Source organism: Halichoerus grypus, chromosome 10, assembly GCF_964656455.1.
Source record: "Halichoerus grypus chromosome 10, mHalGry1.hap1.1, whole genome shotgun sequence".
Classification (NCBI taxonomy): Eukaryota; Metazoa; Chordata; class Mammalia; order Carnivora; family Phocidae; genus Halichoerus; species Halichoerus grypus.
Genome location: NC_135721.1, coordinates 125,572,073 through 125,592,847, shown reverse-complemented (window position 1 = coordinate 125,592,847; position 20,775 = coordinate 125,572,073). Strand labels below are relative to the sequence as shown.

Sequence of the window (20,775 nt, the reverse complement as noted above, 5' to 3'; positions counted from 1 at the left end):
AGCCTGGGGCCAGTGAATCTTAGCTATCCACCACCCATCCATCCATCATCCATTCCTTCATCCCTCCACCCACCCACCACCATAACCCATCTGCCGTCCATCTGTCTGACCATCCGTCTGTCCGTCCATCCTGTCCCTCCATCCATCCTTCAGCCTTCATTAAGTGCCATATCTGCGTCAGACTGTTACGGGTACTGAATATTCAGAATGAGGAAGACACTATCCTTGACCACTGGGAGCTCTGCGTCCTCTAGAATTCAGGCTAAAACACTTACATAAGACTGTGGACTACTAGCTTCCCTCAGAACCAGCACTGGACATTTAGTCCTCACAAGAGGAAAGTAGTTGACCACCTGGGTAGCTAATCTCAGGACTAAGGGGCAGGTGTGTTTCACCCAAACCTCCTCTGTGTGGATGGCTGAAAATCTATTAGTACCTCTAATGGAAGCCTCAAGAGTGGTCATAAAGGAGTGACACCCTACCCCACTTCAAAATGTAAACGTGGTTTTATTTAATGCCTTTTATCTGTCACAAAGTACCGCCGCCTCCCCAGGGTCCCCTCTTCCTAGAAAACAAGATGGCAGCATAAGGCACGTGCACTGTCCACATGACGTCAGGTTAGGTCCTTAAAAATAAAAGTAAGCAATAGTCTTCCCATCAGCCCCGAATCGCCTCCCTCACCAATTGTTCAGAGAATGATTGTCCCCCCAAAGCACAACTTGGAGCAGAGAGTGCTTAAATGAGAACTGCACCACCCCACATGCCAGGTTAGAAAACCAAACCAAACCAACGACTAAGAAAACCAACAACACAGGTACGAGAGCATAATACCGGAGTAATGAGATTAGTCCATAAATTAAAAAGGAAAAAAAAAAAAAAGACAAACCCAAGCCTGTCCCCTCCTCATCACCAGCCCTCCCCCAAATCAGCAATTCCTCGCTTTTGTTCTGTTGAGTCTTGTGGAAAAGCCTGGACTCCGAGCCAGCCCTTTTCTCCAAAGTTAAATATTCCCAAAAGCCACGGGGGGGGTACTCTGCGTCTCAGGACCCGCGCTTGGACTAAAAGGACAGCCGCTGAGATGGTCACCAGGCACGTCCTCTCGGCCGCAGGGACCCTGCCCAGCGTCCAGCATCTGGCGGGCAGGCGGGGAAGGCGAGGGCCTGGGAGGGGGTGGGATGCGCCCGCGACGGCAGGTGGCGAGGCCGTGGCTTCTGCTATAAATACTCGAGCTCCAGCGCGTGCCTCAGCGCCTCCAGGTCGGCGTGGCAGGATATCCGCCAGAAAGGCATGTTGTGCTGGAACACAGAAGAGCAGCTGCGCGGTTAGGGCCCCGTCCCCTGCAGCCCCCACCACCCCCCGGGTCAGAGCCCGATGCCAAGGCCACCCGAGGCGGCGTGGCCTGTGGGCGTCTCCCGAACCACGGGGGCAGATCCCACCCCCACCCCCCCCCGCGAGGGTCCATTCCCTCGGAGCCCGGGCTGCCCGGCTCATCCCGAGCAGCCTGGCAGACGGTCTGACCCTCCCGCCATCTCTGGGAAGGTCCTAGGTCCTACAGGTGGCGTGCTGACCCGGACTGAAAGCAGGCAGTGAGAAGGCCGTGCCTTCTGTAAAAGTTGTCCTCGGTCCTGCTACCTCGAGGAGAAAGTCTCAGCCAGGGGCTCGTGTGCCTCGCACCCCTCCCTAACGTTTGCTCATCGCCAAATGAACAGACGGAGCTGGTCCCAGCCAGGGTCGGGCCGGCCGGCCTCGGCGGACGGGACGACGTCAGTGTTCTTGCCTGTGAAATGGGCAGCCGATTTGCCGCATACAGCTGTTGTGGCTCTTGCGGGCGCCCGGCCCGTCCACTCGGGGCTGCTGTGACGATTACGTCTAGGCGCACGAGGGCGCAAGGGCGAGGGACACGGTCGTGCGGGGCGCGTGTGCACGCGTGCAGGGCCGGGGGTGGGGAGAGGCTGGCTAGCGAGTTCCTCGGTGTCACGATGCAGGGTTTGGATTTCACGGTATCAGCCTGTGACACCCAGTGCCTTAAACAGTAGTCTCTTAAAGCTGCCGTTCCGGAGCCAGCCCCTCTGCTGGTGCTGTGTGCTTCCTAGCGCACCGAACTGCCCAGACAAAAGCACGAGCACCTTTTTCAAGTGGGCATGAGAGCGAGAAAGAAGAGAACTGACTCAGCCGAAGTTAAACTGCCGGCAAGCCAGAACGAACTGCCCTCACGGTCACGGTCACCACACGGTCATTAACATTCGGTGAGAGTGCATGTTCTGTGCCACACACATGACCTTGTTTAACCTGGTCACTAATGCTCAGGGAGGCACTCTGTCTTACTTCACAGATGAGGACACTGAGCCACGGAGAGGTCATGTCAGGCTCCAGAGAAGAAAGCTGACTGCACTTTTATCACTGGAAGATTTAGTCATTGGCTAAAGTTGCCTGCCCAATACCACTCTCTCCTTTCTTGCTTGCAGAACTCAGAATTTGGCAGCACTGTGCCCAGACCTAGGGGATGAGCTATGATCGTCTAAGCAAGCTGTGACAACCCCAGCCCTGTTTGCCAGGGATTTGTCCTGTATCCCCCCCCCTTTTTTTTTTTAAGATTTTATTTATTTGGAGAGAGAGAGATGAGTGGGGGACAGAGGCAGAGGGAGAGGGAGAAGTAGACTCCTCACTGAGCAGGGAGCCCATTGTGGGGCTTGATCCCAGGACCCTGAGATCATGGCCTGAGCTGAAGGCAGACGCTTAACTGACTGAGCCACCCAGGCGCCCGGGTCTTGTGTTCCTCTTGACTTGTGACCCACTGAAGCCAATGAGGAAGGTGGTAAGGGGCTTCTGGGAAAGGTTTTCCTCCAGGATTAGAGGGAGGCACCTGAGGAGAGAACTCCTTCCTCCTTACTTTCCCTATTTGGATGCTGTCATGTTAGTATGTGATGCCTGGAGTTGTGGCAGCTATTTTGAGATCACAAGGCAACAAATAAGAAAATAAAACACCAAAGATGGTTAGAAAGGTAGAGCGAAATGACAGAAAGGGATGTTTGGTGAATTTCTGACCCATGGCAACAACCTAGGGCACAACTGTTTCTAATCTTATAAGGTGAGCAAGTGTTTAACACCATTACATAGGCTTTCTGCTACCTGCAGCTAAAAGATACTGAGCCTCCACAAGACAGTCATTGGCCTTAAATTATTTACTAAGTGAACAGATGGTGCTTGATGAACATTTGGATGCCTGGAGTTCTGCCCTGTGAGCTTCCATGTCCACCGGCTAGAAATTATACAGGCATCCTTTTGGTTCCTGGAACACATCAGATCATTTCCTGCCTCTGGGAGCTCTGCACTTATCACTCTGCCATCTCTTTATATATCATTGTTTATCTTTACCTTCCTGGTCTGTGGTAGGCAGAATAATAGCCCCCAAAGATGTCCAACTGATCCCTAGAACCTGTGAATAAAGGGATTTTGTGGGCGTGATTAAGTGAAGGATCTTGAGATGGGGAGATGATTCAGAGGGCAGGGACTGTGTCTGATGGTCCACTGCCGTGCGCTCCGTGGGGCCTCCTGCTCAGCTGACACGCACACACAGGGTCACCACTGGAGTCACAGAGAAGAAATCCATAGGCACGAAATGAACAAGGTGGTTTTGTGTTGTGGTGAGCACTATGAAGGAACCAGAACGGGGAGGCAGGGCCGAAAGCAGCTGGGGGAGGGTGTCTGTTCTGATAGCTGGGGTCAGGGAAGGCCTCTCTAGGGGGTGACAGTTAAGCAGCCTGCAGAGGGCAAGTAGGAGGTGCAAACCTGTGGGGGGAGGTGGTTGAGGCAGAAGACAAAACAAGTGCAAAGGCCCTGAAGACAGTTCGAGCTTGGAATGTCACGTTCACTGCTGCATAGCACGGCTCCTGGCGCACAGTAGGTGCTCAAACACACGGGGAAGGAATGAAGAGGAAGGGAGAGGGGACAAGAAGGAAGGCGGGCTTCTCAAAGTTCTCAGTGAACACATCTTTTTCTCTCTTGCTCAAAGGAAGCAGCGTACTATCCATCATGGGTAACAGATGCTATTTCTTTAATGCGTTCCAGCTCCCCCCGCTCCCCCACCCCCTCCTCACTGCAGCCAAACCTTCCTTTCTCTGCAAAGATGGATTTTGGTTCCTGCCCGGCCAATCCTGTCCCCTTTTAAAGAGTGTAATTCATTTTTCTGGGAGGAAATGAGCAAAGGTGGGAGAGACTGTCTCAGCCATTTCCATCCCAGGCCTAGAGCACAGGTGGATTTATCACTTGCGGAGAGGTGGAGACAAATGACCCACTAAAACGGAGATATTAACAACACTGTCAGCCCCAACAGTCCAAGCCCCTTGTCCTGTCGCCGTATTTCATGCTGCTCAGGTGTCCGGCAGCCTGTGCTAATGACTCCCATCCGTCAGGCCGGGGGAGCGGCTGGTGCACAGCGTTCCTCGCTAATGCGCTGGGGCTGCTGCTTCAGTCGCAGAGGTTTTTAGGGGAGCTCAGTGGATGGGGGTGTGCGCCCCCTGGTCTTCCTTGGTAGAAGGCCCCAGCTCAGGGGTCAGGACAGAGTGTTTGAAACTCCTAGGTCCACCTCCTTCCTGCTTGGCGTTTGGAGTAAAACGCACCTCAGTTTGCCTGTACCAGCTGTGTGACCTGAGGTACATTACTTAACCTCTCTGAGTCTCAAATACAGCCTCCGTAAAATGAAGCAAATGACACCCCCTCTGCAGGGGGGTTGGAGGATTCAGTGACACGAGGATGCCAGTAATCAAGAGGAGGGGTACGGGCATGCGGTTAGGTCGGGCCCCCTGGGTGCCAGTGACAGCCCTGCCCCAGGCCAGCTGTGATGGAGACTGCCAGCCCCCCCGCCCAAGCAGCCCCCATTTTTCTTAGCTGGGTAGGTGGTGGCTCAGAAGGGCGACATCTGCGAGCTAGAGCCGTGCAGGGTGTGACCAGGTGACCCAGGTCTGGCCGCTGGGGTGTGAGCAGCAGTGCCGTCCACCCGTGTCCCCTGGGCCCTTATAGCGATGGGGCAGCCTCCCCCTTTCCCTTGCCAGGGGCCGCCGTGCAGACAGCGGGGCGGGGGAGGCGGTGGCGAGAGAGCAGCCCTGGGCCGGCAGAGCAACAAGATGGAGGGGGCCTGGGTCCCCGGGGCTGGCGCAGCCGGGCCTGAAGCTCACGGTGTCTTACACGAGAGAGGCCGCGCTCTCTGCTGTCCTAACGGCTGTCGAGCGTCTCTGGCCACCCCAACCCTTCTGCACAGAACCTGGGCGGCACTGGCCCAGTGAGACCCTCCCGCCCCGCTCCTGCTGGAGATCACTCTCTCCACCCCTCTGCCGGTCTCGGTCACGTGCGTCTCCCATGGGCTCTGAGCCAACGAGCGATTTGGGTGAGCTTTCACCTCCTGTGCAGATCAGCATTCATCTCTTCTTTCTCCGCTGGTTCTGAATTTCTAACGGTCATGTTCTCCCACCGTCCCGGGAGTGATACCAGAGGCTTGGGTGGTGGGGCACGCCCTTGGCAAGGTCCCTCCGCTCAGCCCCAGGCGCGCTTGTGCGGCTGCTGGTCCAGCTTAGGGGGGTGCCACCTGCTGAAGGCCACACAGCCCAAAGGGCAGAGCTAGGATTTAGGGTAAAATGTGTGCCCCTGGCCCGCTTCTGTGGGAGCAGGGCTGGCGGTAGGGTGAGGCCGGGGAGGTGCCTGGTCTGGTACGGAAGGCGAGCCCAGACTAGCTGTTCTCAAAGGAGGAAAAGCCTGCCCCCCTAGGGGTCAGTGTGGAAATTTCTAGAGCTGTGAATTTCGACTTCTAATGATTTGGGGGCAGTGCCGGTGGGGTCCTGCCTCATCTCACGCACCTGGGACCTGACTGGTTTTCGAACGTCCTATCAGATAGTCCAGTTAAGTACAAACCTGTACAGAGTAATCTGAGCCTGGACTCTTAACACTGTCCCTGTTACACAGATATCAAATCTTGTCCATGCTTTTAATAAAACCTGCATTTCCAGGAGTGCAACTACTGTGTACAGCAGTGGAAGTCTGGGTCTTGTTTTATTCAGGATCTCTCTAGGAGCTGCTTAGCAGTCTGCAGAAATCAGCCGCAGCCCCTTACCTGGCTCCCGAATGGCTGAGACCGCGCACCTGTGTCCCTGTGTTGGCCGGGTCACAGCCACGGCTCGCGTGGGTATAAGCCCTGGGATTTTGTGCCTGAACATTTACGTGTGGAAGCGCAGGCTACTGTGAGTGTAAATAACTTTGCCTTTATTTCTCTTCGGTAACACCATTAGATCTTGACCTTTCAGCCACTATGGTAATAGTGTCCAGGACCATTAGGATTTCATTTCAGGAGAGTAAAGGGGTCATTTTCAAACATTTACTATGCTGCCCTGACAAACTCCAGCGGCAAGAAGGTGGGAACAGGTCAGTGGCCGCTCCACCGAGGTCCCTGTCCCTGTCTGGGCGAGGGCCAGAGGGCCGGTGAGGGGGCAGGGGCCGCAGGCCTACGCTGCTTCTCCGGTCCAGCCGTGCTCGAAGCTGAGCTTTATTTTGATCGCTGTCCCATGTTGAGCGTTAGAACTCAGCTTGGCGGGGGGCTCTAGAGGCCCTGGCCGTGGCTCGTCTCATCACACAGACCATGCTCTTGAGCTGGCACAGTGCTTCTGGGACACCAGTAATCTCTGGTAATTCCTGTGATCGTGACATTGCCTTGGCCAGTCCTTGTGTATCACCTCTACTACAATTATTTACTTAATACTTTTCTCGCTGAATCAATTCATTTTTAAAGTTAAATATGCTTTAGAAAGAAGTGCTCAGCTTCCTCCTGGGCCTCCCCTCCTGGGCACTCTCCACTGCCTGGCCCACCAGTGTGGCCATGCTGGCTCCCTGCGGGAAGCTCCAGCCTGCAGACCTTGGAATCTCTTGGTTCCTCTCTGGGACTGCCTTCCCTCTGACATCTACTTGGCTCACTGCCTCTCCTCCTCCTCTCTTTGCTCAGATGTCACCTGGCAGCGAGGCCTGCCTTGACCACTGTGCACGCTGGCAGCCGGCCCCACCCCCATAGTCCCATCTGTCCCCAGTCCCTGCTTTTCTCCAAAGCTCTGGTCACCACCTCCTGTGACACGTTACACTCCTGTGTCTCCTGCCTGCCCCAGGCTGGAGCTGAGTGAGGGCGAGAGCCTGTCCCTCTGCTCACGGCAGGCCCCCCAGCGCCCGCCACAGTCACGGGCACGCAGCAGATGTGCAGGGACGGAGCTCACCCACTAGGCGCAGCGTTCGCGCCTAAGACCCGGTCGTCGAGGCCCCGAACAGAGTATGGACAGCGGGGGGAGGGAGCTGCAGGCAGGCCTGGGTCACTGGAAGACCCGAGTGGTACCTGATCAGGGAATTCTTCCCTCTGAAGCGTTGCTGGAGCCTGGGGGAGGGGAAGGGGAGGAACCTTGCAGGGGGCAAGGCCTTCTAGCTCCGCCCCCAGGGCCTTCTCCTGGGACCCTCGTTTTCAGGCTTTGTCCGCTGAGACTCTAAACATTTCTGCATTTCCCTGAAATCTGTTGCTGGGGAGGGAAGGGGGAAACCAGGTCCTCCCAATTAAGCTCTGTGACATTAACAGTCCACTTCCCAGGCCTCTGGGTGGGGGGGGTGGCAGGCTCTCTGGGATGCTGTTGACAGGTCCAGACCCAGGACTTGGGCAGCTGTTCCTTTTCCAAGAGCAGAGCTGCGGCCACCAGAATCCCCTGCCTCTCTCCTCATGGGCCCAAGATCACAAATGCAGGATTTTCTTTCTCATTAGCTTAATGCTGTCTTTATTAACTGGGAAGGGTTCCTGGAACATATGATCAGTAAGTATGGAATAAAGCACGCACACGTGCACCAGCCCCCCACCAGCCTGCCTGACAGGGTGTCTCTGGGCTCCAGAGCAGTTGTCCTAGAAAAAATCCAGGGCTATGAGGGGCGGCAGCCAAAGGCACTGAGGGGGATTTGCAGAAGGAAATTACTCAGGATGCTTCTGCGATTGCAAATGGGAAGGGACCGGGGAGGTAAGAGCCTGGGAAGGAGGGGACCCAGCCAGCGCTGGGGTGGGGGGCGGTGGGGGAAATCCTCGTAAAGAGCCCAGGAAACCCACGAGCCTGTCTCAAGAGGAGAAGCAGAGTCTGAGAGGTGGACAGAGTACCTTCTTTGCCCCCTGCTCCTCTTCCACGCCGTCACCGATCACGATGTAGACGGCTTTTCTGCCGAATCGCTGCATTATCCTCTCGAAACAGCTCTCCTTCCCTGCACACGCAAGAACGGGGGAAAGAAAAGACGCCTGCTGAGCACCCAGGATTGCGGGGATTCCTAACCTGAACCAAGTGCTTGCTGGGAGCAGCCCCCTCCTGAGGGCCAAGCACTGATCGGCTCGTCCTCAAGCAGCGTGCGCACTGTCACCATCCCCACGTGAGTGGTGACAGCGTGGGGGCGCAGAGGGGCTCAATGGCTTGCTCAGAGTGACACAGAAGACAGAGTGCAGAGGCTTGAAGCGGGCTCCGGAGTCGACACGGCTGGCTGGGGCAGGGGCGCCAGACCCACTTCACAGTTGAGGACACCAGGTGGCATGATTTAGGAGGCAGAGGTGCCAGGATTCACACGTCCACAGGTGGCAGCCTGGTGACAGACTGGGCCCTCAGGTTGACTCCCCTGCCCAGTTTTTTTCTTGCTACCCGTTGATGACCACCCCTTCATATCTGCCTCCTTCCCAGGCGTGCAGACAGCTGTATAAATCCAGACACACTGGATTCAGATCTTAGCTCATCCCAACGGTGTCAGCGAGTGTAGTAACAAGAAGGAAACAGCAGTGCTAAAAACAGCAGTCCCTCTCTGACTTTACGGTCTGCTAGGTGCTCTAAGTGCTTCGCCCACATCAGGATTTCTCAGCCTTGGTGTTACTGGCACGTGGGGCAGGATGAGGCTTTGCTAAGGGGGCTGCCCTGTTCGTGGGGGATGTTTGGGGGCGTCCCTGGTCTCCACCCAGGAGATGCCTGGAGCACCTCCTCCAGTTGAAAAAACAATGTCTCCAGATGTTGCCAGATATCTCCTGGGAGGCAAAATGCTTCCCCACTCTGTTGGGGAACACTGACTTAGGTTATTCATTTACTGTCGTCACGGCAATCCTTATGAAATTGCAATTAATAGAATTACCATTTTAGAGACAAACTGAGGCTGGTGGAGGGCCCCGAAGAGAAGCAGAGGAAGAGTATCAACAGTAGTTATAATAATAACACAGCTCTTACTTTTGAGCACTTGTGCTCTGCTAGGAACATGCACTGTTCCCTTGTGTCAGACGTTTAGGGGGATTCTGATCATCCATTTTGACAGACTGAGAAGCTGAGGCACAGAGAGGTCACTTGCCTGGGGCACCCGGCTAGCAGGCGCAGAGTCGGGATTCAAACCTAGGCTGCCCAAGTTGCTTGAGCTCTGAGCTACTCTGTTCTGCGCTCTAGGCAGGACTCAGCCCTGCTGGGAGCAGCGGCGGGTCAGAGCTGTGAATCGTAACTGTCTTCTGAGGCAGAACTACGTTACACTTTGCAAGGCCTTTCACTACAGCAGGTGGGGTCTACCCCCCACCCCACTAACATTGGGTTGACCGTGTGTCTGGCTTTGACCACTCCTGGAATGCTAAGGACCTGCCACGGGAAGTGTGTGTGGGTGGTGTGGCTTGGCTCCCTTTACTTCTGCCATCTGTCAGAAGAAGAATGTGCCCAATGGCCGCAGTGAGTAATGGTCCCATGGTGAGAGGACATATAGAACAGAGCAGAACCTGGAGGAGATCCCAGCGGAGTCACCGCCAATTCCCCAGACACGTGAGTGAGAAACACCGTAAGCCACTGAGGTGTGTTATGCAGCCTTATTGGAGTAGAAACCTGACCATTGAAAAAAATGCTTTTTAAGTTAAAATGGGGAGCTGGAGGCCAAATTTCTATGCAGTCTCAACTCTGATAACCCTCAGTGTGTTGACCTTCAGGCTCCCCAAGTGGGAAGGAAGTCACTCTAACACATCCCTGATGGCATTTGATTCCTCTTACATAGAAACAGAATCAATGGGCTGAATGGAAATTCTAGATGTGCCTGGGTTATGGATGCCTTTCTTGCAAAATCTACAGAGAAAAGTACTGTTAAATGAAACTTTGCCTTAAAACTTTTATCACAGGACTGAATGGAGTTTTTCACGTGTTCATGTTCATTGTGAGTTTTCCATTCTCATTTGGCCACTGACTGGATCCTTCGTTCATGAGTCAGGTCTTGAGACATGCCCTCCTGGGCCAGAGTTTCTCGAACATTCCAGAACTACCTTCACCATTGTGACCAAATCTGGGAACTCCTGTTATGTAATCTTAAAAAAAAAAAACCCCCACTTCTATTTTTACTGAAATGAATTCATTTAAATACAGAATAGAATCACTGTATTAAAAAGCACACCAGATTAGGAGCCCAGGATGGCGGAGGAGTAGGAGACCTGGATTTTGTCTGGTCCCAGGAATTCAGCTGGTTAGGGATCAAACCATTCTGAACACCTACGAACTCAACAGGAGATCAAAGAAAAGAATAGCAGCAACTCTCTGAACAGAAAAGTGACCATTCTCTGGAAGGTAGGATGTGTGGAGAAGTGAATCCGAGGCGATATTCGGGAGGATAGAAGGCGGGGGAGGGGCCTCCATTGGCCGCTTCTGGCAAGTGATAGAGCCGCGGAGCACAAAATCGGAACTTTTAGAAGTCGGCTCCGCTGAGGGACGTCGCTCCAGTGGCTAAGCGGGGGGTGGAACCCTCGTGGGACAGTGTGGTCTCAGGACCCTCAGGGTCACAGAAAGACCGGGGGTGCCTGAGTGTGGCAGAGCTGCCAGGTATCGGAGCAGGGAAGCCGGCTGCAGAGACGGAGCCGAGGAGCGGGCTCTCAGCTCGGGGTTGCCATAAACCGTGATCCGGGGCACAGTCGGGCCACTGCTCCTCCAGCAGGGACCCAACAAGCGGCAGATCCGGGGAGACTCCCCTTCCTCCCCCGGGAGGAGCGGCACGGGAGCGCACTGCAGGGATCTGCTGGGTTTGGAGACTCCGCACGGGGTCGGGTGCCAGAGATAGAAATGCGCGGTCACAGGCCGGGTGAGCGCGGAGTGCGGCCGGAGACCAGGGAGACGGGAGTGACTGACTGCTTTTCTCTGGGGGCTCACTGAGGAGCGGGACCCCGAGTTCTCGGCTCCTCCGGGGCGGAGACTGGGAGGCTGTCATTTTCACTCTCTGCCTCCAAAGCTGTATGGAAAGCTTGCAGGAAACAAAAGCTCCCGAGAGCAAACCCCGGCAGATTACTTAGCCCGGACCGGGCAAGGGCGGGGCAATTCCCCCTCCGGCAAAGACATTTGGGAACCACTGTGACAGGCCCCTCCCCCAGAAGATCAGCAAGAACAGCCAGCCAAGACCAAGTTTACCGATCAATGAGAACGGCAGAACTCCAGTGCTAGGGGAATAATGCACATAGAATCCCTGGCTTTTTTACCATGATTCTTTAGTCTTTCAATTTTTAAAATTTTATTTTGTAAAAATTTTCTTCTTTCCTTTTCCAACCAACTTATTAATTTAATTCCTTTTTAAAAATCTTTTTTAATTTTCATTTTTACAGTCATATTCTATCCCTTCATTGTATTTAAAATTTTGGGATGCAGCTTCTTCTAACAGACCAAAATATACCCAAAATCTACTGTATGGCTCTGTTCTATTCACCAGCCTGATCATATGCTCTCTTTTTTCTTTTCCCTCCAGTTTCAGGTCTCTTCTGATTTGTTTAGTGTATATTTCTGTGGGGTCGTTGTTGCCTTTTAGCATTTTGTTCTCTCGTTCATCTATTCTTCTCTGGACAAAATGACAGGACGGAAAAACTCACCTCAAAAAAAAGAACAAGAGGCAGTACCGACTGCCAGGGACCTAATCAATACGGACATTAGTAAGATGTCGGAACTAGAGTTCAGAATAATGATTATAAAGATACTAGCTGGGCTTGAAAAAAGCATAGAAGACGCTAGAGAATCCCTTTCTGGAGAAATAAAATCTAACCAAGTCGAAATCAAAAAGGCTATTTAATGAGGTGCAATAAAAAATGGAGGCTCTGACTGCTAGGATAAATGAGGCAGAAGAGAGAATTAGTGATATAGAAGACCAAATGATGGAGAACAAAGAAGCTGAGAAAAAGAGGTAAACAATACAGGATCACGAGGGGAGAATTTGAGCAGTAAGTGATATAAAGTGAAACAATATTAGAATAATTGGGATCCCAGAAGAAGAAGAAAGAGAGAGGGGCAGAAGGTATATTGGAGCAAATTATAGTGGAGAACTTCCCTAATTTGGGGAAAGAAACAGGCTCAAAATCTAGGAGGCATAGAGAACCCCCCCAAAATCAATAAAAATAGGTCAACACCCCAACATCTAATAGTAAAACTTACAAATCTCAGAGACAAAGAGAAAATCCTGAAAGCAGCTCAGGACAAGAGGTCTGTAACCTACAATGACAGAAACATTAGATTGGCAGCAGACCTATCCAGAGAGACCTGGCAGGCCAGAAAGGACTGGCATGATATATTCAGGGTACTAAATGAGAAAAATATGCAGCCAAGAATACTTTATCCAGCTAGGCTGTCATTGAAAATAGAGTGATAAAAAGCTTCCAGGACAAACAGAAACTAAAAGAATCTGTGATCACCAAACTAGCCCTACAAGAAATATTGAAAGGGGTCCTCTAAGCAAAGAGAGAGCCAAAAGTAACATAGACCAGAAAGGAACAGAGACAATATACAGTAACAGTCACCGTACAGGCAATATAATGGCCCTAAATTCATATCTTTCAATAGTTACCCTGAATGTAAATGGGCTAAATGCCCCAATCAAAAGACACAAGGTATCAGATTGGATAAAAAAGCAAGACCCATGGATATGCTGTCTGCAAGAGACTCATTTTAGACCCAAAGACCCCTCCAGATTTAAAGTGAGGGGGTGGAAAACCATTTACCATGCTAATAGACATCAAAAGAAGTCTATCCGACAAATTAGATTTTAAACCTAAGATTGTAATAAGAGATGAGGAAGGACACTATATCATACTTAAAGGGTCTATCCAATAAGAAGATCTAACAGTTGTAAATATTTATGCCCATAACATGGGAGCAGCCAATTGTATAAGCCAATTAATAACAAAATCAAAGAAACACATCGACAATAATACAATAATAGTAGGGGACTTTAACACCCCCTTCACTGAAATGGACAGATCATCTAAGCAAAAGATCAACAAGGAAATAAGGGCTTTAAATGACACACTGGGCCAGATGGACTTCACAGATATATTCAGAACATTCCATCCCAAAGAAACAGAATACACCTTCTTCTCTAGTGCACATGGAGCATTCTCCAAAATAGATTACACATCCTGGGTCATAAATCAGGTCACAACCAGTACCAAAAGATTGGGACCATTCCCTGCATATTTTCAGACCACAGTGCTTTGAAACTTGAACTCAGTCACAAGAGGAAAGTTGGAAAGAACTCAAATACATGGAGGCTAAAGAGCATCCTACTAAAGAATGAATGGGTCAACCAGGAAATTAAAGAATTAAAAAAAATCATGGAAACAAATGAAAATGAAAACACGACTGTTCAAAATCTTTGGGATGAAGCAAAGGCGGTCCTAAGAGGGAAGTATATAGAAATACAAGCCTTTCTCAAGAAACAAGAAAGGTCTTCAATACACAACCTAACCCTACACCTAAAGGAGCTGGAAAAAGAACAGCAAATAAAGCCTAAACCCAGCAGGAGAAGAGAAATAATAAAGATTAGAGCAGAAATCAATGAAATAGAAACCAGAAGAACAGTAGCACAGATCAGCGAAAATAGGAGCTGGTTCTTTGAAAGAATTAGTAAGACTGCTAAACCCCTGGCCAGACTTATCAAAAAGAAAAGAGAAAGAACCCAAATAAATAAAATCATGAATGAAAGAGGAGAGATAGCAACCAACACCAAAGAAATACAAACAATTATAAGAACATATTATGAGCAACTCTATGCCAGCAAATTAGGCAATCTGGAAGAAATGGATGCATTCCTAGAGACGTATAAACTACCAAAATTGAGCCAGGAAGAAAGAGAAAACCTGAACAGACCCATAACCAGCAAGGAAATTGAAGCAGTAATCAAAAATCTCCCAACAAAAAGAGCCCAGGGCCAGATGGCTTCCCAGGGGAATTCTACCAAACATTTAAAGAAGAATTAATACCTATTCTTCTGAAACTGTTCCAAATAATAGAAATGGAAGGAAAGGGATGCCTGGGTGGCTCAGTTGTTAGGCGTCTGCCTTCAGCTCAGGTCATGATCCCAGGGTCCTGGGATCGAGCCCCACATCAGGCTCCCTGCTCTGCTGGGGGCCTGCTTCTCCCTCTCCCACTCCCCCTGCTTGTGTTCCCTCTCTCGCTGTGTCTGTCTCTCTGTCAAATAAATAAACATCTTAAAAAAAAAAAAATGGAAGGAAAACTTCCAAACTCATTTTATGAGGCCAGCATTACCTTGATCCCAAAACCAAAGACCCCACCAAAAAGGAGAATTACAGACCAATATCCCTGATGAACATGGATGCAGAAATTCTCACCAAAATACTAGCCAATAGGATCCAACAGTACATTAAAAGGATTATTCACCACAACCAAGTGGGATTTATTCCTGGGCTGCAAGGTTGGTTCAACTTCCGCAAATCAATCAATGTGATACACTACATTAATAAAAGAAAGGACAAAGAACCATATGATCCCCTCAATAGATGCAGAAAAAGCATCTGACAAAGTACAGCATCCTTTCTTGATTAAAACTCTTCAGTGTAGGGATAGAGGGTACATACCTCAATATCATAAAAGCCATCTATGAAAAAACCCACAGTGAATATCATCCTACATGGGGCAAAACTGAGAGCTTTCCCCCTAAGGTCAGGAACACAGCAGGGATGTCCACTATCACCACTGCTATTCAACATAGTACTAGAAGTCCTAGTCTCAACAGTCAGACAATAGAAATAAATAAAAGGCATCCAAATCAGCAAAGAAGAGGTCAAACTCTCTTTGCAGATGATATGATACTTTATGTGGAAAACCCAAAGACTCCACCCAGAAACTGCTAGAACTCATACAGGAATTCAGTGAAGTGGCAGGATATAAAGTCAGTGCACAGAAATCAGTTGCATTTCTATACACGAACAACGAGACAGAAGAGAAATTAAGGAGTCAATCCCATTTACAATTCCACCCAAAACCATAAGATACCTAGGAATAAATCTAACTAAAGAGGTAAAGAATCTGTTCTCAGTCAACTATAGAATACTCATGAAAGAAACTGAGGAAGACACAAAGAAATGGAAAAACGTTCCATGCTCATGGATTGGAAGAACAAATATTGTTAAATCCTCACCAACATCTGTCGTTTCCTAACTTGTTAATTTTAGCCATTCTGACTGGTGTGAGGTGGTATCTCATTGAGGTTTTGATTTGGATTTCCCTGATGCCGAGCGATGTTGAGCACTTTTTCATGTGTCTGTTGGCCATTTGGATGTCGTCTTTGCAGAAATGTCTGTTCATGTCTTCTGCCCATTTCTTGATTGGATTATTTGTTCCTTGGGTGTTGAGTTTGATAAGTTTGATAAGCTATGCTACCTAGAGCAATCTACATATTTAATGCAATCTCTATCAAAATATCATCAACTTGTTTCACAGAAATGGAACAAATAATCCTAAAATTTGTACGGAACCAGAAAAGACCCCGAATAGCCAGAGGAATGTTGAAAAAGAAAACAAAAGCTGGTGGCATCATAATTCCGGACTTCAAGCTCTGTTACAAAGCTGTAATCATCAAGACAGTATGGTACTGGCACAAAAACAGAAACATAGATCAATGGAACAGAACAGAAAACTCAGAAATGGACTCTCAACTCTATGGGTCAACTAATCTTCGACAAAGCAGGAAAGAATATCCAATGGAAAAAAGACAGTCTCGTCAACAGATGGTGTTGGGAAAATTGGACAGCCACATGCAGAATAATGAAACTGGACCATTTCCTTACACCACACCCAAAAATAGACTCAAAATAGATGAAAGACCTAAATGTGAGACAGAAATCCATCAAAATCCTTTAGGAGAAGAACACAGGCAGCAACCTCTTCAACCTCAGCCGCAGCAACTTCTTCCTAGAAACATCGCCAAAGGCAAGGGAAGCAAGGGCAAAAATGAACTACTGGGACTTCATCAAGTTAGAAAGCTTTTGCACAGCAAAGGAAACAGTCAACAAAACCAAAAGACAACTGACAGAATGGGAGAAGATATTTGCAAATGACATATCAGATAGAGGGCTAGTATCCAAAATCTATAAAGGACTTATCAAACTCAACACCCAAGAACAAATAATCCAATCAAGAAATGGGCAGAAGACATGAACAGACATTTTCCCAAAGAAGACATCCAAAAGGCCAACAGACACATGAAAAAGTGCTCAACATCGCTCGGCATCAGGGAAATCCAAATCAAAACCTCAATGAGATACCACCTCACACCAGTCAGAATGGCTAAAATTAACAAGTTAGGAAACGACAGGTGTTGGTGAGGATGCGGAGAAAGGGGAACCCTCCTACACTGTTGGTGGGAATGCAAGCTGGTGCAGCCACTCTGGAAAACAGTATGGAGGTTCCTCAAAAAGTTGAAAATAGAGCCACCCTATGGCCCAGCAATTGCACTACTGTGGGTATTTACCCCAAAGATACAAATGTAGTGATCCGAAGGGGTACATGCACCCCAATGTTTATAGCAGCAATGTCCACAATAGCCGAACTATGGAAAGAGCCCAGATGTCCATCAGCAGATGAATGGATAAAGAAGATGTGGTCTATATATACAATGGAATATTATGCAGCCATCAAAAAATGAAATCTTGCCATTTGTAATGATGTGGATGGAACTAGAGGGTATTATGCTAGGTGAAATAAGTCAATCAGAGAAAGACAGTTATCATACGATCTCACTGATATGTGGAATTTGAGAAACAAGGCAGAGGATCATAGGGGAAGAGAGGAAAAAATGAAACAAGACGAAACCAGAGAGGGAGACAAACCATAAGAGACTCAATCTCAGGAAACAAATTGAGGGTTGCTGGATTGGAGGGGGGTGGGAGGATGGGGTGGCTGGGTGATGGACACTGGGGAGGCTATGTGTTGTGGTGAGCACTGGGTGTTGTGTAAGACTGATGAATCACGGACCTGTATCCCTGAAACAAATACATTATATGTTAATAATAATAAAAAAAAAGAACACCAGTCCTCTCACACCCATTAGGATAGTTATCAAAAAAGGGGAGAATAGAACAGATGTTGGTGAGGATGTGGAGAAACTGGAACCCTTGGGCCCTGTTGGTGGGAACGCACAACGGTGCGGCCACTATGGAAAACAGTATGGCGGTTCCTCAAAAAATGAATAGAATTACCCTATGATCCACCAATTCCACCACTGGGTATATATCCCAAAGAACTGAAAACAGAGTCTTGAAGAGAGATTTGTACACCCATGTTCATAGCAGCACTGTTTTACAACAGCCAAGAAGGGGAAGCAATCCAAGTGTCCGTGGACAGATGAATGGATAAATGAAATGTAGCGCAGACATAAATGGACTATTACTCAGCCTTAAAAAGGAAAGGGATTCGGACACAGGCTACATCAGAGATAGGACCCTTGAGGACATTATGTTACATGAAATACGCTAGTCACAAAAAGACAAATATTCTATGATTCCACTTCTCCGAGGTCCCCAGAGCACGTTCCTAGAAGCAGAAAGTAGAAGGGTGTTTGCCAGGGGCTGGGGGCAGGCAGGAATAGGGAGTTCCTGTTTAATGCAGACCCACCTGCAGTTCTACAAGATGGAAAGAGCTCTGGGGAGGGATGGTGGGGATGGTGGCAGAACAGTGGGAATGGGGCTGTTACCCCTGAAATGTACACTGAAAAATGGTGAGGATGGTAAAGTTCATGTCACGTGTATTTTACCATAATTAAAAAGTATTTAAGAAAGGTTCTCAAGAAGCCTGCGAAGGCACATGACTACAGTGTGCAGAAAGACAATGATAGGCTCACCAAGTCCTGTTGTAGAAGCTCTCATGGCCATCTGAGGCCTGAATTTCATGATTTTAAAATCTAAAAATCTAAAGGCACTTTTCTGTAATGTTCAGAGCTAGAACTTAAGTAAAGGCAAAAACCACTCTGGGAAAATGCTTCCAAAATACTACAATTTTTTTTTTTTTTTTTGGTTCCAGAAAAAAAAAAACAAGAGTAAAAATTTCTAATTAAAAACATCTTAGGGGCACCTGGGTGGCTCAGTCGTTAAGCATCTGCCTTCGGCTCGGGTCATGATCCCAGGGTCCTGGGATCGAGCCCCGCATCAGGCTCCCTGCTCTGTGAGGAAGACTGCTTCTCCCTCTCCTACTCCCCCTGCTTGTGTTCCCTCTCTCGCTGTGTCTCTCTCTGTTAAATAAATAAAATCTTAAAAAAACCCAAAAAAACCCCATCTTAACTAGATTTTGCATTATTATATAGTTTTAGGTGATATGAGAATAAAAAACTCCAGCCCCTCCCCTCCGAAAACCAGTAGGACTTGCCCTGATGATAAATGATGCTGTTCATTTCTAGTTATTAAATTCTCTTATCTGATGGAAGCTCTGAGCCTAAGGCTTGTTCTCTTTGTTAATAAAGATTATCAAGCATTAAGAGAGGTGTCAAAGTAGGATAACACTAAATTGAGACTCTCTCCTTAAAAGAGAATTAAAAAAAAAAAACACCCAAATGTTCTCTCTGTGTGATTCAAGGTTGGATTCAAGGTTATTTGACAACTTGTACCACCTAAATTAAAATCACCTCATGTGCCATGCTGTGGTGGAAACTATTTGCCTTTTTTTAAGATTTTATTTATTCATTTGATAGAGACTGAGAGACACAGAGACAAAGCATGAGCAGGAGGGAGAGGGAGAAGCAGACTCCCCACTGAGCAGGGCGCCCAATGTGGGGCTCGATGTGGGGCTCGATCCCAGGACCCTGAGATCACGACCTGAGCCGAAGGCAGATGCTTAATTGACTGAGCCATCCAGGCGCCCCTATTTTCCTCTTCTTAGTAATAGAGTTCCATGACTTACCTGTGTTGACGGCACTTAGTTATGGACTACGTTTCCCAGCCTCCCTTGCCACTAGTCGTGGCCATGTGACTAAGCGGGGGCCCATAGGAGGTGAGTAGAAGCACCAGGTATCCCATTTGAGTCCTGGTCTTTTTTTTTTTTTTAAAGATTTTATTTATTTATTTATTTGAGAGAGAGAATGAGAAAGAGAGAGAGAGCACATGAGAGGGGGGAGGGTCAGAAGAAGCAGACTCCCTGCTGAGCAGGAAGCCCGATGTGGGACTCGATCCAGGGACTCCAGGATCATGACCTGAGCCGAAGGCAGTCGCTTAACCAACTGAGCCACCCAGGCGCCCCTTGAGTCCTGGTCTTAAAACATTTGACATGTATTACTCGCTCTTTTCCCTCTTCCCATAAGCCGGAACGATAATGTGGCAGGATTCTGATGTAACCATACATGAGAATAAAACCACAGGGGATGGTGGAAAAACAAGATGGGAAGGACGTGGGATCCTGGGTGAGTCTGAGGACAGAGTTGCCCCACTAGCCTGGATGACTCACCTCTCGTCTGTTGACATGTGAGAGAGAAATAAGCTTGGATTCTGATGTGAGTCCTGTATTTGGGGTGTGTGTTACAGCAACTTTGCAGATAACCTAACTTTAGAAAACGATGGTCCTAACCACTTTCTCTGGAAGCTGAGGTTAAAACGAGTGGTCTGTGGGACTGTTCTGGGCATCTGAGTCATGGCCATGGACAAGTTCTTCAGCTTCCTCAGTGCTCTTTTCCTTAAGCTTCCCGAATGCGGGATGGAGAGCTAGCCTCGCCCTCCTCCCGGCATCACGGCGAGGTCTGGTTCTCCCTACCTGTCTTGGTTGCGCTGTAGATGTTCTCAATAGGAAACACGGAGCCCAGTCCGTAGAGCAGGACTTTGGCTAAGGCAGGGATTAGCTGCGTGGTGGTGACCAGCACGTTGACACAGTTGGGTCTGAGGACAGAGAAGACTGTAGGTCAGAACACCAAGGCCAGGCCGCCTCACCCTGCAGCACGAGCCTGGAGTCAGCAGGAGCTCTGGCTAAGTCATCTTCAGGTGAGGGCAGGCCCAAAGAGCCTTCAGCTGTTCCTCTCTTTTAAGCCTGAGGCTGCCCGGCCCATTGAAACGCAATCCTGTAATATTACTGACAGCGTTAAAGTGTTAATACTTATTTAAAACAAATGTTTCTTGCAAGGGCCCACACTTACATAGCTGTAGCCGCCTATCAGGGATGTAAATGAGTCATATGGATCAGGTGTAGGGCAACAGGGAGCGGTGAGGACTGGGGTAAACTGGAGAACACCTGCTGGTTCTGATATTTTGACAGAACCTAGAAATCTGGAGCTATGGGTTACTTTCCCAGTCTTTGGGACAAAGTGTGTATCAAACAGGACACATCCGCAGGACAGAGCCAGCTCATGGCCTGCCATCTTGTAACCATTCATATGCTGGGTCACAAGATTTTTGGATGCTAGTGCAGGGGGTTATTTGTTCTCTGGCTCAGATGATCTTGTTCAAGAGCAAGAGGCAATTTATTGGGAGGCCTGGAATGAAACTCCTTA

The 20,775-nt window shown here is 49.0% G+C and overlaps 1 protein-coding gene across 1 annotated transcript in view; it reads right to left on the bottom strand.

The window, feature by feature from the left end:
* Positions 1-487: 487 nt before the first annotated feature.
* The window catches only part of EYA2 (EYA transcriptional coactivator and phosphatase 2), a 265,039-nt gene continuing 244,751 nt past the window's right edge, over positions 488-20,775 (bottom strand). Inside the window, exons 14-16 of the mRNA XM_036069693.2 lie at positions 20,046-20,167; positions 8,159-8,259; positions 488-1,295 (exon numbers count right to left, since the gene is read on the bottom strand). Coding sequence (XP_035925586.1) covers positions 1,215-1,295; positions 8,159-8,259; positions 20,046-20,167 — 304 coding nt within the window. The 3' untranslated portion in view covers positions 488-1,214. The remainder of the gene's footprint in view (positions 1,296-8,158; positions 8,260-20,045; positions 20,168-20,775) is intronic.